Below are 13905 nucleotides of genomic sequence, written 5' to 3'. Positions count from 1 at the left end.
TTTCAGACTTAAGAGCATTTACACATTTTTATTAGCTCACCTAAGCATGAAGTGGTAAAGGTGAGATATTGTGATCACCCTATGTCAGGCATTTGTCATCTTGTGGTGTCAGTGTGAGGCGTCACATTTTAGCATGTTACCACTCTGGTCACATTTTGCTCAAAACTTAATTAAACTAGGTAAGAATGTTAATAAATAATATGGACAATATCTATGCTGAGTTTGATTAGGGGCTGCGTACGTCCATAAACAAGGTCATTGGGTCAAGGCTTGTCATGGGAAAGAATTCAAGAGTTCAAATGTCAAAATGCCTATAAATGATAATGGCATAATAATTCTAAGAAATCGCCATAAATTAGATTCTCTTGTTTTGTGAAGACAGCATGCAAAATAGTCTGTGTCAATGTGGCAGGTGGGGGGTATACGTCACGTCTGTGACAAAGCTCTAGTTTCTATTATGGGTCACATGTGTGTAAAAACTATTTCAACAGGTTAAATCTAAAAAGAGAGATTAAATTGGGGCAACATTTATGACTTAAGTCTTAATGCAACTTGGTCAGAATATTTATCGTGACAATATGAAGGCCATTTTTGAATCTGGGTCAAGTGGGGTCAAAACTAGATTACATTTACCATGTTGAGTACTCAATTGTTGTCTGTGGACTCAGGTGAGGGCTTATTGCAAAACATTACTAATTGCTTAAATTGCAAACTTCAATTTAATAAATCTTGTTCCAATAATATTTTAATTATTAAGTATTTTCATGTTATTGAATTTTCAGATTACTGAAACAGCTTCAGGATTTACACTTTTGACAGCCTTTATGCAACCAACAAAACATTTCTACACGAACACACACATCACATATCAATACACTTGCAAGCATTCATTATTTCATACTGAATACTTTCATTGTCTGCTTGCCCAAGTATGACATGTAGGAACTGTTTCTTTGTTTTGTTTTGTCAACTCTCATATTTGCATCTTTACCTTTCTTTGTCTATTTCTTGGAAGTAACTGCTCACTATAAACATCAACAACTAAACTTAAGCTTTTAATAGAACTTCCAAAACCAAATTGCACCGCCATAGTACAAAACTTTAAGCACTTTCTTGGCTACATATTGTTATGTTTTTTTATTGACAATGCAATTAACAGGTGTATTTCATTAATTCGATAAAAAATAGATTCGATCGATGCAAACGGCTCGAGTAACGCCAACATGAAAAGCAACTTATAAATAATTTGCATAAAGAATTATTGGTAAGTGTTTACAAAGATTTTTATTTACAAATGTTCAGTTTCCATTACGAAAAGACATTCGGGCTCTGTAAGTATTGATTTTATTTTAAAAAGACATTCTATATTTAAGCAAAAATGTCTATATTAAAAAAAACCCTGAAACATGCACATGTAGTTAGATGGTTTTGACCATTTGAAAAGAGCTTTGACTTTTGGCTATCAACAATATTTCATTTCAATTTATCTTAAGTTTTATTTTAAATAGAGTTTTACATAAATCACAAGCAGATAATAACATACCTTAAAAAAGAATAACATGATACTAGTTTATATATATATTTTTTTTTAAATAAATTTGGTACAGACTGCAAAAGTGAAGTGGGATGCATATGTCGAAGATTTAGGTTAGTGAACCTACCTTCCTAAGAAAGTTCAAAGCCTATTGTCCATTGGGATGCAGATCAAGTAAGGGATTACTTTATCTTTGTATTTATTCTGTGTGAAGTAGTCTTATTCTATACTCTGTAAATGGTAAATGTGGGTATCATCACCAGTGTGGTGCCTGTGGAACTGTATACAACAGTGCTGGAACGCTTGGGTGGTTTTGGTAAAGTTTTCAGAAAAAGCTTGTGTTGCGTCAACATATTATGTTTCAATTCATTAACATGCCAACATCGACTTGTGATATTGGAGTACTGCGGATTTTGTGACCAGTTCTTAAAATTGAAATGTACAAATGTTCAGTCATTTGACTGAATTGTAAAAATTCTCAGAACGAACATCATGGTTTGGATAATAGATTTGATACTGAATACATGAAAGTCTTAAATGCTGAACCTGGAATTTCTGAATATTTCTGAAACTTTAAAGTTTTATAGAATATGTACAAGATTTTTCTGGTTTTCTTGAAATTTAGCAGTATGTCTTAAACATGCTGCTTTCTTGGGGAAAGGGTGTGTTTCCAATATTTTCAGCCACGACTAGCAGTGTGATATACACCGTACCATTTGTGGTATCTCTCCCAAAATCAGTTAGAGGCATTTCCCAAATTATATGTTCGCCAGGTGGTAAGTCAAGAAATAAAGCATGATTTGTGGTGCACATAAAATTTAAAAGATAGTGGAAGTTTGAAATGTTGGGAGGTGGAAGGGAACAGATAATTATATTTAATTTTAACCTGAAACTTTCATTGTTGCTTTCATTTTGTGTTTTGTAATTTCTCAGAATGCATCTTTAACATTTAAGACAGTAGTTACTTTGAGAATGTTGGACCATATAGAACATTGTATACAATGATACCTCTCAATGTTTTATTTCTTCCTATAATGCTTACACAATCTTTTGTACCAGTTAACCATATGAAAGAATCTTTCCAGCAAATCTGTAAATACTGAACAAATCCTGAATTCTATTTGTTGCAGAAATGAAATATAGCCTAAATGCATAAAACACTGAATTTATATTAATCTTGATCTGTGAAAAGGGGTTTAATGCATGTGCATAAAGTGTCGTCCCAGATTAGCCTGTGCAGTCTGCACAGGCTAATCAGGGAAGACACTTTCCGCTATAAAGGTATTTTGTATTAAAGAAAGTCTCTTATTAGCAAAAAAGTTTATGCAGAAAGTGTTGTCCCCACAGGCTAATCTGGGATGACAATTTATGCACACGCAGTAAACCCTCTTTTCACAGAGCACGGCCCATATTGAAATGAAAATTTAAATGTTGGGCCATTTATATTGACACATTTTTTAGTTGATTTTTGCTTGGTGATATTGCGAAGTGACCTGAGAAAGGCTGGTACAATAATTTTGTGGTTGAGCAGCTTGTAAACCATTGTCAGTTTGTGATTTCACTTTTTTCTTTGCACACATCAGTTTTAACCTATTATGCTGTACTTTTCTGTTATGGTTGGCTTAAAATTTTGACTGGCTGATACTGTAATAGCATATTTCACAACGGGCAGCTGTATTGAAATAAAAAACCAACATGCAGTGATTTTAATAAGCATAAGTCATTTAACACTACTTGGCTTAATTTAGTTTTACACGTAAGTCTTTTTTTGTGTCAGATTTGGGGCTGTTATTCTGCTCCATTCCTTTTGTCAAAAAGTATTTTTTATCAAATGACTGCCTAAAACTTCAGTTGGAAATGTCCAAAAGTTGTTTTTAGATAAAATTCAACATTTAGTTAATTTCCAAATTCAGCTGGGTTGGGTACGGGTTGAACCTTAGGAAAGATAATATAGAAAGCCCTTTTTTTCAATTTTAAAGTATTCGTAAAAATTAAAATACACCATTTTACTCAAAATGATGTGATTTTTCCCAATCCAAAGGGCACCTGCCCCATTTCCAAAATGGTGAAAGAAAACTCTGCTGCTCAGATCTCTGATAGAAAGGCTTGCAGCATTTTTTTTTATCTGAAGCAATTACTTATAATTGGGATTGCTTTGCAAAGAAATGTGTGGATAACTGTTTATTAAATGTATCATTCATATTGGGAGAGAAAATTGATTTGTGCAGTAAACATTTATTGCCATTACTTCACTGGTTTGAAGTTGGGTTGTTTTTTTTATAGAGTTGGTTGCCATGCAAGGATCAGCTCACATGAAGTTGTCTTTTTCAGGACAATGAGGAGGCAGAGGCGGAGAAAGAGAGGGAGAGGGAAATAGAGCGTTCACGTGAGAAAGAACGGAGACTGGCCGAACAGAAGCGTCGTATAGAGAGGGAACGGGAGGCAGAACGACAGAGAATGAAGGAGTTGGAACGATACGAGGAATCCATGAGAAAGAAGCGAGAGAGCAGGAGTAGATCCCGGTCTCGATCGCGGTCTAGGTCAAGGTCTCGAGTTTCAAGGGAACGAGAGAGGTTTGTTTGGCTTTGCACTTGTTTTTTAACAAAAAATGTACTGTGAAACCATTTATTTTCGACAGCACAAAATTTCGTCATTTTTATAAAAATGACGATTTCGTCAGCACTTAAATTCGCCGATTTCTGATTTTGAATTTAAAAAAATGCGTCAATCAATATCCGATTTGTGTGTAATACATATTCGCAATCAATCGCAGTTGCGAAAAATCGTGGTACGAATGCGGGAACACACTTGAGAATCACTGCAGGAGGTGGGGCCTGTTTGTCACATGCCAATTAAGTAGTCTTTTGTTATCAAGGGACAGTAATGGACCCTCTTAATGTATGCCATTCACACATTCATTGTTATGATTAGCGGACAAGTGGGATCGAATAACCGTTAACGAGTGTTTGTAACAACGAAGCCAATTGCCAATTAGTCTTATTCTATTATTTTTTTGCAAGCAAATCAAACTAGTCACTTTTGTTTATTTTCTTGGGTATGTGTTCTAGTTGGTATGATTTTTATTAAAATGCTGTCAATACCGTTTTAAAACTGTTTGTTTTATACGAAAGAGGTTCCAGATTGTTAAGTGTTTTTTTCAAATAAAATGCTTTTTTATTCTGATATCAACATTAGAATTATAAACTCTATGTGTGTGTTTGTTCTTAAAAAGTAAACTACCGGTATATATATCAATAATGTCAATAATTTAAAAATAAATAAATTGATACATATAAAAAAGTAATAAGTGTGGTTAAACGCAAACAATCAAACAACAAACAGCAATTAAAATATTCTTTATTAATTTGTGATAAATACGCATGTTGATCACACATCGTCATCTTTTATTTGGTTTATTGTCTTTCATCGGCATTCGCTGCATGATGGCTAATATGCAACAGCCCTGAAAAACACAATGCACCTATTGGGTAATAAAGTTATAAACAATTAGCGCTAATTCATTACCATTCTACATAAACGAAGTCAACGAATTCGATACAGCTGTACTGCACACGCGTTTTAAAGAAGTGTAACGTGTCAGTTAAGTACCTTGTGTAATCTACATCCCTTTGTGTCAAAACCGGATTAATCTTGATTACGAAACAGCAGTGAATGTGTGCATGGATTATATTGGAATTTAATGCCTCATGTCTACGGTAAAGTTTTAAAATATTGTTCAACTTAGTGTTTGTTTTTGTTCAAACATAGAGCATGATCGTTCCTTAGGATCTTAAATTCGCCGATCGGTCGACTGACGAAATTTATGAAAATTAATGCCTGACGATTAATAATGGTTTCACAGTATATAACATTAAAAATGCATGTTTTAATACATAAGGGGTTTAGCCTGTCTAAACAATGGCAGGGGGCCTTTAAAATGGTGACCTCTTTCTTGAACAATATTGAATAAACTGAATAAAATAAACCCAAAAGCTTTTGCAAAAATCTTTGAAACAGCACCATTTGACTTGTTTTAAGGTTTGTGAATTATTTTAATTTATAAGTTTAAAAGGAAAAGTGAACAATTTTACACTACAAAAAAATAGCCATGAACATTTATCACAGGTAGTTTTTCTTTTCTGCTGAGTTTGCCCTTTTCATTGCCAAAATAATATTAATAAGAAATTCTGAACGTTTCAGCAACTATTTGAAAGTGAAAGTTTTGATGAAGCCTGCATTGGGTATCACACCACTGAGTATTAATCTAAGAAGCTGCATGATTTCATGCTTGTGTATCTCTCAGCAGGGACCATCGGGCACGTGATCGTGAGCTGGAGGAGGAGGAAGAGGCCTTTGAGAGGAGGAAACTGGAGAAGAAGATACGTGAGAAGGAGTTGGCCTATCAGGAGGTGTGTATACAAGCTGTGGAGCCAACACTGTCTAGAAAATGGATCTGTAGCAAGTGTTGTTGTATTGGTCATGGAAATTATCGTTTAAAACTGTCTTGCCAGTATACCAAATTATTAGTTAACAATCAAACCAAAGTCCGCCAGTGATGTTGAAAAGTATGCTGCCATGAACCTTTACATAGTTTTTTTTAGCTCCCAGCTTTTCAATCGCAGTCATTTTGCAATGTATAATGTTTTAGGAGGTTTGCCAAGTCTAGTCCCATCAATATACTTACAATTGGATGACTTTGTTATTATTTGTTGACATTGACAAAACATTGAAGCATAGCAGTCAATTGAATGGATAGATTCATTTGTTACAATCTAAATTTTTACAGTGAACTGAATGTAATAAAAGTAATAAAAGTAAAGTGAATTGGTATCAAGTGAAAACCACACAAATACAATATTTTAATGATTTCTGGTGTCTATTTATTACGTGTGGTCTGGGCAAGTTCAGAAATAAGATCTATATGCATTATTTTGGTATTACTTACCTGCTTATATTGAATTTTCCATAGATGCATATGAAAATATTTGGTACTTCTGTTTTTATATGAGATCATTATGCACTGGTTTATAGCAAAAAATTAATGTTTTTATTCACAATATTTTTCTGTCTGTTATACAACGTATAAACAACAAACCATCTGCACTTATTGAAACGCCAGTAGGCTTATGTCTGGTATTCTTGTGTATATTATACTTTTCTTTTCAGGGTTTCTGCTATTTCTATTAAAGATAATCAAACATGATGGGAAATGATATTAACTTTCAAGAATCCTATATCATATGTTGTCCTTGGTTTGAAATACATTTCATGCATAAATATCTTCATGTAGTGGTTTGTTGTATATGTTTATATTTTCAACAGAGGCTGAAAAACTGGGAAGCGCGGGAGAGGAAGAGGTCTCGAGAGTACGAGAAGGAAAGGGATAGGGAAGATGAACGCAAATCTGAGGAGGTAACGCATAATGTTCATGACAATATGTGTCTTGTTCTGAGAAAACTGGGCATAATACATATGCGTAAAGTGTCGTCCCAGATTACCTTGTGCAGTCCTCAAAGGCTAATCAGAGACAACACTTTCCGCCTAAACTTGATTTTCGGTAAGGAGGGACATCCTTGAAACTAAAAATACCATTATAGCGGAAAGTGTGGTCCCTGATTAGCCTGTGCAGACTGCACAGGCTAATCTGGGACGACACTTTACGCACATGAATTAAGCCCAGTTTTTTCAGAACAAGACACATATTGTCTGTGACTCCGTTTATCTCAATGAAAGTTTAAACACTTGTACACACTTTAGGGGTGTGATTTCTCCACTTTTCAGATAATTTCCTTTGTTTTTCATTGAATAGATTCCTTGACACCAAGTCGTTATTTTCTTATGGGATCTGTTAAATAATGTAGACTCCTAAAGCCACTACTGTGTGGGACGGGGTATTTTGCGTCCTATGAGGTGTTTACAAAGTTATATTTACATTTTGTATGAGTTATAAGTCATTAAAAATCAAAGCTTAAGTGTTGCCAGTGTTTTTATGCCCCCAAAGGATGGCATATAGTGATCGGACTGTCCGTCACACTTTGCGTTTAGGTTTCGAAAAATGCTCATAACTTCTATGTCGCTTCAGATAGCAATTTCATATTTGGCATGCATGTGTATATGGACAAGCCCTTTCCATACGCACACAAATTTTGACCCCTGTGACCTTAACCTTGAACTTATGGTCCGCGTTAAGGTTTGGAAATCTGCGTTTAGGTTTCGAAAAAAGCTCATAACTTCTATCATGCATTTATAAGGGGCATAAGTCATCCTATGGTGACAGCTCTTGTTTAATATTTTATATTTGATAGTTATCATATCATTCAAGTAAGAGAAGGACATTTTTTCTTGGTCAATCAGCCTGTAAATAGCCTAAGAAATACTTTGTTCTCATTAAAACATTTTGGTAAGTATGTTTAATGTACATGTAATTTTGCCTTGGTATTTACACAATTGTAATTTGTTTGTATACATTATTGTTTTTCCCATACTTCTTTAGTGGGAGTAAAGTAAAAATGTGAAAACTCCATTTTAAGGCAAAGGAAGCGAGAAGGTTACGAGAATTTCTTGAAGACTATGATGATGAAAGAGATGACCCCAAGTTTTACAAGTATGTGTGATACCAATCTTTTTTTCATTTAATAGTTACAGGAATACAGTTGTGTCTCTAACAGTGCATTCAACCTTTCGTTTGAATTTCATTAAATATATTTGTATTGTGTGGTCATGAATCATCATGTGAAAGATTTCTTGAGGGAGTACAATTTCTATCAACTGCTTGAATAAGTGACTTAAATTTAGCTCATGTCCAAAAGGATATCTTAGATACTCTTCCAATAGTTTGACCACATTTTTATTCTCCCCCAAATTTTATTTGGGGGAGCATATAGTCGCCGCTTCGTCTGTCCATCCATGTGTCCGTCTGTGCACAATTTTTGTCCGGGCTATTTTTAACCAGGTTTTTAACCAGGTTTTCCGAAGGAAAAAACTGGTTATTAGATTGGCGAATGCGGGCGGGCTGGCTGGCGGGCGGGCGGAACAAGCTTGTCCGGGCCATTACTATGTCATTCATTGTGAGATTTTAAAATCATTTGGCACATTTGTTCGCCATCATGGGACGGTGTGTCGCACGAAAGAATCACGTCAATATCTCCAATGTCAAGGTCGCCACGACTAAAAATAGATTTAAAAAAAAAAAAAACTTACAAAGGGGGTTAATTTTGTTTGTTCATTTCAAAAGTTCAGTTTGAGTTTTCTCCCTTTATCAGATTTTTTTTTCACAATGAAAACCTGGTTTTGTGACAATTTTGTCCCTTGTTCAGCAATTAATTACCGGAATTAAATGAAACTTTATGGGAAGCCTACTACCAAGAGGTGAAGTGCATATTATCAGCCGGTGTTGGTCGGATGATTTTTCACAGAGTTATGGCCCTTTGAAATTTTCCATTAACTGTACATAAAGTGCAATTCTTGTCCGGGCTATTTCTCAAAAACTAATGACCGAAATTCAATGAAACTTTATGGGTAGCTTCACTACCAAGAGGAGATGTGCATATTATCAGCGGGTTCTGGTTGGATGATTTTTCACGGAGTTATGGTCCTTTGAAATTTTCTATAAAAAAAATCTTGTCCCCCCCAACTACTGTGCCCTCAAGACGTTTCCTTTTATCTGAATATATATACGGAATATTACGCTAGTCAATTGTTCCAAGAGTTTGTATCACTCGAGTGGCTTTTGTGATGACGTATCACACGAGAGGCGGAGCCTCGAGTGTGATGCGAAATAGCACACGCCACGAGAGTGATACAAACTCTTGGAACAATTGACTAGCGTAATATTCCTTTTATTATATACGACACCTACAAAAACAGTTAACAAATGTATTTTTTACTTAAACAAAACTTACAAAACAATGACTAAAACAGTACGCCATAGTTTATTTAAGACGCGTATGAATACAGTTTATGTAAATTAACGTGTAAACATTCGAACCGGGAAAACACAGGTTTCCGACACACTTACCTTAATGCCATCGTTAATCCAATTTTTATAACAATTAAGTTGACAACTTTAATCCGATGTTTATAACAAAAACATTTAAACGATATGCGCTTCCACTTCTATCTTCCATGTCTTTATCGAAATTTAGTGTAAACCACATTATTTTATTGTATTCCTATCAAAATATGCATTTATGCATGATAAACACACACTCCAAAATACGTTTTTAACACATAGATTACTGTTAAAAAAAACACGTCCGACATTTCCTTACAGAGTTTAGATAAAACTATTGTGTTTTGTCACAGAAATGACGTCACATGATGTACTATGTAATATATTTCGTAATATAAAATATTTCTATTTTCGGTGCGTGTAATGTGACGTCATTAAATGGGTCGAAGTAGTCCGGCTAGTATGGTAATACGGAATTGGAAACAGCGAGTAGCGTAATACGGGATTTTTTATTTCAACGATTGATTCAACCTGTATTTTGTTAAAAGCATTAAACAGGTATATAATAAAGTGCAATATTGTGACAAAAAAACACCTTGGGGAGCATCACCTGTCTACGACGGTTTCTTGTTAGATCAATCCGTGCTTTTATAGTGAAACAAATTCTCATCTCAATGTGATGTGATTAAATTATGTAGATTTGTGCGTGCATGGGGGTAGTTATCTATTTATTGTATAGCTTTTATTTTCCTACAAATTAAAAAAAAGTTGATGTTGACAATTTATTTTGAAAAAATTTTATCTTGGTAAGGGTGATTGTAAAAAACAGGAAGAGAACAAAGTAAACTAGGGTGGCATGATTCTGTCAACTGGTATCCCTGCAAGGCGCGGGGCTTTTAACAGATTTTTTCACCTCTAAACACTAATTTACAGCTTCAATTTTTCTGTTTCAATGAAAATCATGAAAAAAATGATCAGGCTGCTCTAGGTCACTGTACGCACATGCATTTATGCACTAACCATTAAAACCTTCCTCTGAGAAAATGGGACTCAATGCATGTTTGTACAGTGTCGTCCCTGATTAATCTGTGCAATCCACACACGCAAATCAGAGACGACACTCCACTTTTATGATATTTTTCACGTAAAGGAAGTGTCTTCTTAGCGAAAATCCAGTCAAGGCGGAAAAATTTATCCCTGATTAGCCCGACACTTAACACACATGAATTAAACCCCCTTTTCACAGAACAAGGCTTATTTCTGTTTGTTGTTGCAGGGGCAGTGCCCTGGAGCGGCGTCTCCGTGAGCGACAGAAGGAGAAGGAGGTGGATGGGCGAGACCGCAGCAAGGAAAAGGACGAGCTGGAGGAGATACGACGCAAGCTGCAGGAGGAGGGCCACCCTGACCCAGATGCAGAGATGGAAAAGGTTAGGATTACTGACCAAAAGTTGTGTGCAGTGACCCACAGTTTAGTAAATTGATCTGCAGTTTAGCACAGTGGCCCACAGTTAGTGCAGCTGCTTGTAATTAAGTGAAGTGACCCACAATTTAACGTAGTGACCCACAATTTAATGCAGTGACCCACTATTTAGTGAAGTGACCTACAATTTAGTGAAGTAGTGCATAATTTAGTAAAGTGACCCACAATTAAGTGCAGTGGCCCACCATTTAGTGCAGTGACTCACAATGTATTTTAGTGACCCACAATTTAGTGAAGTGACCTAAATTTAGAGCAGTTGCCACAATTAAGTTAAGTAACCCACAATTTAGAGAAGTGACCCACACTTAAGTTAAGTGACACATAATTTAGTGAAGTAACCCACAATTTAATGCAGTGACCCACAATTAGTAATGTGACCCACAATTGAGTGCAGTTACCCACCATTTAGGGCAGTGACTCACAATTTATTGCAGTAACCTGAAGTTTAGTACCACTCTGTTCTACAATATAATATTAAAAGTGTCAATGATTAAATTGAGAAGATTTTTTTCATTAAATAGTATAAAATAGCACGTGGAAATAAAATTAAAAACATTATTCAAAATAAAGTATGCAATTAATGTATTTTATGTATTTTAATTTAATCACATAATGACTGGAATTTTACCCAAAATAAAACATCTTGTTATTGCTTATTTGTTCTAAATAAATTAATTTACAGCTCGAAAGGGAGAGGGAGGAACATTTAAGGCCTATGCTGCAAATCATAGACAACATAGGCCCTGTGGCAAGGTCCCCATCTAGCAGTTCTAGCGACGAGTACCAAGCCCCCAGCCCTCCCAAGAAGGAAGAATCAGACGAGGAACCTCCTCCCGCCAAGTACTCGAGTCTGCCGAACATGAAACCCACACTTCAGCCTGTTGATGAGTCATCCCAGTCGTCTGCGCCAGCCTCTGTGGATGACGACTCCTCCAGGATGAGCCTGGGTGCCCTGGAGGACAGTCAGCTAGGACCCTCAAGGGAAGACTCTAGGCTAGGATTTGGATCTATAAAACTTGGAGGTATGTAAATGTGTTATTTTGTATGCTAACATTTGGTAGTAGGTCTGTTATGTTATCAATACTTTTAGGCTATGATTTGGTTGTAGTTCTATTATGTTATGAATACTTGGCATTTCTTAGCATTTGAACCCAGCTAATATTAGTGTTTTTCCCAGGAGGGCAAAGGGGCATGGCGCATAACTTTCAAAAAGGGCATTTTAGCGCGCAAATTAGGCAAAAAAGGGCAAAAACGTTCCCTGAATTACGGGGAAACATGTAATCGCATCAGAAGCAGTTGTGGAAAAAATAACATATAAACAAGCACATTTAATGGTAATTGATGTATTTAACTTACTATGATTTATGTTAATATATTTACCTTGCAATGTACATTTAAGTTACATGCTGTTTCAATAAACTGTACAACACGACAAACATAAAGAAGCAATATATGCATATGAATCTGATTATACCCAGATCCACTAACATATAAATGAAACCATGTTTGTCTTATCCCATTTTTAACCAGGTTTTCCGAAGGAAAAAACTGGTTATTAGATTGGCGAATGCGGGCGGGCTGGCTGGCGGGCTGGCGGGCTGGCTGGCGGGCGGGCGGAACAAGCTTGTCCGGGCCATAACTATGTTGTTCATTGTCAGATTTTAAAATCATTTGGCACATTTGTTCACCATCATTGGACGGTGTGTCGCGCGAAATAATTATGTCGATATCTCCAAGGTCAAGGTCACACTTTGAGTTCAAAGGTAAAAAATGGCCATAAATGAGCTTGTCCTGGCCATAACTATGTCATTCATTGTGAGATTTTAAAATCATTTGGCACATTTGTTGACCATCATGAGACGGTGTGTCGCACGAAAGAATCATGTCAATATCTCCAATGTCAAGGTCGCCACGACTAAAAATAGATTTTTTTAAAAAACAAACTTACAAAGGGGGTTTATTTTGTTTGTTCATTTCAAAAGTTCAGTTTGAGTTTTCTCCCTTTATCAGATTTTTTTTCACAATGAAAACCTGGTTTTGTGACAATTTTGTCCCTTGTCTAACAATAATCTTGCCAGATGTTTAAAATAACATTGCGAGTAAATTGATCACTAACAATATGCAAACACTCGTTTCCGTGACATACATCCACCGAGTAGATTACAAATAAATAAATAATGTTGTTGCTATCTAAAACATTTTTATGCATCGTTGATTATCACAGACTTTTCATTAATTCCTTCTTAATGTTTAACCTCAATCGTTAATTCGATCGTTTACGACGTTATTTGCCATTTTTGCCTAGTCACAATTTAATTCTGTATAGTCCGCCATGTTGTTAAAATGTCAAATGATGTAAGCGACAGGTGCGCATAGCAACGTTAAATCGTATACGCGATTCGCATTTTGTTAAATTAGTATACGTCTCAGTAATTATTTCAATAATTATATCTAATTATTAGGGATGTCAACGAATATCCAAATATCCGAATATTCGGTCCCAGACCGAATATTCGGATACAGTTTTCCGAATCGAATATTCGGAAGAAAAAATAAAAAAACCTTTAATTTCAAAGACTTTGTATTCGTGAAATTTTCTTCAAACATTGTAAAAAAAGTTGTTCCTCGTGTCATAATGTTTATTCCTGCTACGCGCGATAATGCGTCGCTATGGTGATGACAGTATACCGGTCATAAATCCCGCTAATTGCCTAACAAAGACAGAAACTCTGTGTTAAAATTTTGATAGGTGCAAATCGCGTCGGCAATCAAAACACCGACCTGCATTTGATCCAATGACTCGAATTACATTTAAAATTATGAAAGATTGAATGAGTAAAGGAAAAGCCAACTTGGTGTAAAAAACAAATAAGACCGTATGGCAATTAAACCACCGACCCGTCTTGATCTAATAACTCGAATTACATTTAACATGATCAA

At 35.5% G+C, this 13905-nt stretch overlaps 1 protein-coding gene across 3 annotated transcripts in view; it reads left to right on the top strand.

Annotated features, from left to right (window-relative positions):
- LOC127873297 (RNA-binding protein 25-like) overlaps positions 1–13905 on the top strand; it is a 54807-nt gene that overhangs the window by 29962 nt on the left and 10940 nt on the right. For 2 of the 3 annotated variants that reach the window (XM_052417094.1, XM_052417095.1), the window contains 6 exons: positions 3866–4107; positions 5838–5943; positions 6857–6946; positions 8065–8138; positions 10762–10912; positions 11648–11987. In XM_052417094.1, the coding sequence (XP_052273054.1) occupies positions 3866–4107; positions 5838–5943; positions 6857–6946; positions 8065–8138; positions 10762–10912; positions 11648–11987 (1003 nt within the window). The remainder of the gene's footprint in view (positions 1–3865; positions 4108–5837; positions 5944–6856; positions 6947–8064; positions 8139–10761; positions 10913–11647; positions 11988–13905) is intronic. The other variant, XM_052417096.1, reaches the window with a different exon arrangement.

The sequence above is a fragment of the Dreissena polymorpha genome, chromosome 3 (genome assembly GCF_020536995.1).
Source record: "Dreissena polymorpha isolate Duluth1 chromosome 3, UMN_Dpol_1.0, whole genome shotgun sequence".
Lineage (NCBI taxonomy): Eukaryota > Metazoa > Mollusca > Bivalvia > Myida > Dreissenidae > Dreissena > Dreissena polymorpha.
The sequence above is the reverse complement of the archived record's forward strand: the minus strand, read 5'-3'. Positions and strand labels throughout refer to the sequence as shown.